General features: G+C 40.6%; 1 protein-coding gene across 2 annotated transcripts; it reads right to left on the bottom strand.

Annotated features, from left to right (window-relative positions):
• Positions 1-1,777: 1,777 nt before the first annotated feature.
• LOC115735130 (glucomannan 4-beta-mannosyltransferase 1-like) lies at positions 1,778-3,669 on the bottom strand. Of its 2 annotated transcripts, none has more exons than XM_048271398.1 (5): positions 3,250-3,669; positions 2,698-2,796; positions 2,364-2,616; positions 2,126-2,199; positions 1,778-2,051 (listed from the first exon to the last, which is right to left on the bottom strand). In XM_048271398.1, exons 1-5 carry the CDS (start codon positions 3,568-3,570, stop codon positions 1,956-1,958), a joined length of 843 nt encoding a protein of 280 aa, XP_048127355.1. In that variant the 5' UTR covers positions 3,571-3,669; the 3' UTR covers positions 1,778-1,955. The 2 variants fall into 2 exon arrangements, 1 of the variants encoding a protein (XP_048127355.1); XR_007196713.1 differs by having other exon boundaries at positions 2,019-2,051; positions 2,319-2,616.
• Between the last annotated feature and the right edge of the window lie 539 nt (positions 3,670-4,208).

The raw sequence follows: 4,208 nt of genomic DNA, 5'->3' as shown, positions 1-4,208 counted from the left end.
AAAAAAAAGTTTACAAGCGAGGCGATCGTCTGAAGGCCTTGTTGGACCGAATTCACGACGTTTAAGACTTGATTGCACATTCCCAAACATTTAGGGCTTGATTACATATTTTGCAAAATATTTATGAATGCAAATGCGATTTTCACTTTCATGAACAACTCCTTTTGGCCCCCCGCCTCGGTTGATAATGCGATGCATGATTCCGTTTATATTCTTCTCTGATCTCCACGGTAACCATTCACGAAATTGATTCAAGCATAACCACACTTACCATTTCACAACGCAATTCATATCCGCAATTCATCGAGGAACACTTGAATTTCAAATTGCATCCATCAACTAAATGTTGTGAGATAAAAGTAGATGTTCATGCTCCTATTCAAACATTATTTAATACATACCCGAAAAGACTGGAATTAGAACGGTTGCGCTCGCTGTCTGAAATCTCGTGGCATACCATGATGATGAGCTCATCTAATAGCTTGGTGTTTAGGGTTCTGCTTTTGACTTTTAACTGGGCACAAATGTTCCCACATGACCAAACCCCATTATGAAGAAGGTTCCTGCCTGAAGCAACAGGTAAATGAAGAAATGGTCTCTCCCAAATAGCAGGTCGTAGATGGCGCAGTAGAGCATGAAAGTTCCCATCATCAGCTCCAAGACATGGACCCTGTTTGCCCACAACATGAAAGCAAAAGCCAGGTTAGGGTTTGACGAAGGCTAGTGTCAAGCTAATCATCCATGAAATGATGCAAGATGACTGTCTATACCTTTCTCCAATTCGGAAACGTGACCGCTTCCATAGTTTGGCATTGTTCTTTTGCTTTATGGTGTTCCCAAGCTTTTCGGTCACGACCCATTCGTTGACCCGGTTTGCTTCAAGCAATCCTATTATTGCAGCCTTAGTTCGATGGAGAGACATCACATTCTCGAACAAGAACCAGAACACAACTAGATGCAACGATCTGGCTTCACAAATTCAACCCAGTCTTAATAGAAATTAACGATGCTTTCTGCCACAACCATTGCGAAAACAACGGAAACATTATTTCCCTAGTCTGTTCGAACAAATACTATTTGGAAAACCACGAAAAAGTTTCTCACCACAAGCATTGCCTATGTAAAAATGCCATTTGCTCATAATAATTGCATGGTGATTTCACCTGGGTGTGCAAACTGCATTTAGAAGAGTGATCGTGGCGGGAATGTAAACAGCGATGGGCTTCGAGAGGCGGATTTGATTAGGGACCAAGACGCTCATGGGAATGACAAGGCAGTAGAAGAAGAAAGTCACCCAATGCGCCACAATCTTTCGAACGAAGAAGAACGCGTATATGACATGAAATCTCTTCCACACAGACACCCGCTGCGTGAAAAATCGTAGGAAACCACATAAAAAGGTGATCACGTTCTTGACATGAACATAGCTGTCCATCGGTGATTAGACAAGCGTGAGGACGACTCACTTGGCACATGACGATCTCTTTGGTCATTTTCCGGAAAAGATTAGCCGGTCCACATGACCACCGATGTTGTTGATATCTGTATGCTTTGAAGGTACTTGGGAGCTCACTTTTTACCTATCATGGTGAAAAAAATTCTTTTGTAAACTAAGTTAATGTTGCTGATGACATTTATATGGTCAATTATGGTTGCAAAACTTCCATTATAGTATGGACTTAAGAGGATCTTTGAATTGCGATTGAATATTCTCATCGACCGCCATGAGAATTTTCCTCTATTTTGGTAAATTCAAAGACCGACCGCTTTTTTCATAAGTTGCTCAAACATAGAAAATAAAAAAATAAAAAAAAAGCTCCATGAGAGATTTATTATAGGAAGATTCTGTCAACTTAGTTAAGTCTCCCACAAAGACAAACTTCCAACCTCTGAGGCTAGCTCTAACAGCAAGATCCATGTCTTCCACCATGGTCCGGTCTTTCCACCCGCCTGCATCATGAATAGCTTGAATCCGCCAAACTCCAGCCGTCCCTGGGAGGATATGATTGTGAGAAAATTTTGAACCGAATCTCATTAACGCATGAGAACCACTTAAACGAAGGACCTAAAAGTTCAGTTCATCCTTACCATTGAATCCGAAGAAAGAATAAGTCGAGGATCCAACCTCTTGCTCGACGCAGAAGTGATAATCTAGTGACATCTCTTGAAGACGAGTCATCAGACATTCGTCTGCATTCACTACACGATAAGCTTCAATTGTTAGGAAATGGACCAGATGACCCGTTTGCAAGTCTTGTACTAGGAGAAATAATCACAGTCAGTGTGAAATAGCATAATAATTGATCAAGAAATCACACTTTTGGAAAATGAGTAACAAGAAACGATTTGTTATGCGGTCTCACCGAATTTCCATCTGGCTTGGACCAGACCTAGCTCCGGGTTTTCGAGCAAAAAGGGGATCGTTCTCCAGAGGAAATCCTTGTCGGGTTGGAAGTCGGCATCAAAGATTGCCACAAAGTCACAGTCCTCGATGTATTGCTTGCGGAGTCCTTCTCGAAGAGCCCCAGCTTTGTAGCCGTTATGGTTGTTCCTAGCTTCATACTTCACATTCACACCCTTCTCTATCCATTTATAACACTCTAGCTCTACTAATTCCTACAAGAACAACGGACATCGTCAATGAGATATCGCCTTTCAAAATTTATCTGAGGCTTTGGTTTAGGAGGAATTATATACCCTTAAGCCCTCATTGGTAGAATCATCAAGAACCTGAACAATCAAACAGTCGGACGGCCATGAAAGGCCACATGCAGCACCTATGGAAAGTTTGTAAACCTGCATAACCATTCCTTTGACATTTAAGATACTGCAAAGTAATTACGCGATAATAATGGTGTCAATGGCCAAACGCCATCTAAATCAGACAATAGAAACCGAATGTAATCTCATCTGAAAAAGAATAGGACAAACGATCCGCTCTTTTATTATGTAAGCAAGATTAGAGTTACTCTATTTACAATAAATGTGAATCTTCTTAGGAATAACCTTTTATGCCGCAAATTTTATTTACCGAGTAATTTGACTATTCTCTTAATTGTTGTCATAAGATCACTGCACAGGTTGATAAAAGACGTAGACCAATAATCCTCATATCGCATGTGGGGAGCCGGCGAAGATTCAACTGTATCTATTGAAAAATATGACTTGCTTTCTCAATTTGGTTGTGGATGTTTAGCTAGAAAAGATGAATAAGCAAATAATCACAATAATAGAAATGTAAATTCATACCTCCTTTTCATTATACATAGGTATTTGGATCAACACTTTGGGGTAACTTTTGTTAAGCTCTAAATCTTCTTTCCGGGCGTCCAGATTATACTTGGTGTGTCCCTTCTTCCTGAATAGTTTGACGTACAAGATCACGATGGCCATGTACACACGCTCGATGAAAAGCATGACGGACATCCAAGTGCACAAGGCGAGTGCCGCATGCAGGACAGTCACGAGCACAGGAGCTTGCAACGACTTCAACACATGGCGACTGAGATTGCTAGTGGCATTCCCCGATACATTCAACACTTCTGGGCCTTGAAAGATGAACTTCTGCATATTATGCAGATCTTGAGTATAGAGCCCCGGAAGAGTCTGCAACTTTGATAGAAACCAACGGGAAACACACGAAGAATGCTCTACAATTTCGGGTACGCATAGTTCACTTTAAATAGTGAGAGAGTAAGAGAGAAGTAGATGGAGACAACGTTATCGTTTGTCTTTGTCTGGAGGAAGAATTGTGCAGTACGATTTCCAAGGCATTAGCAAGGAAGTGACTAGTAAGATTAAGAGAGACGCGGTCCAATTGCATGCAAAGTTGCTATAAGCATGCAACGTATGTGCTTGGTCCTGGATTTATGGCTTTCCTGCCGACAGAAGTAATTAGTATTTACAAGCACTTACTTAAATATTGCAACCTCGTCAAGCTACTAATGAAATGATCAAGCCTAATTCTTCTACAACTTGAGATATTCATCGGATATATTTGAACTTAACTTGTAAATTACTCAAGCCTGGATTAGTTCTTTTCAGGTTATATTTGAGTTCAAAACTAATTGACTAGTACTCGAGTTGCTAGCACGCCACATGAAACGTGACATGTTTTCCAAATGCGACTATTGACAAAATGCCATCATACTTTCAATATTGTAGCTTGAAGTCCAACTTAAATCGATTTTCTTTCATAGCTTACTTCA

Source organism: Rhodamnia argentea, chromosome 10 (assembly GCF_020921035.1).
Source record: "Rhodamnia argentea isolate NSW1041297 chromosome 10, ASM2092103v1, whole genome shotgun sequence".
NCBI lineage: Eukaryota > Viridiplantae > Streptophyta > Magnoliopsida > Myrtales > Myrtaceae > Rhodamnia > Rhodamnia argentea.
The sequence above is the reverse complement of the archived record's forward strand: the minus strand, read 5'-3'. Positions and strand labels throughout refer to the sequence as shown.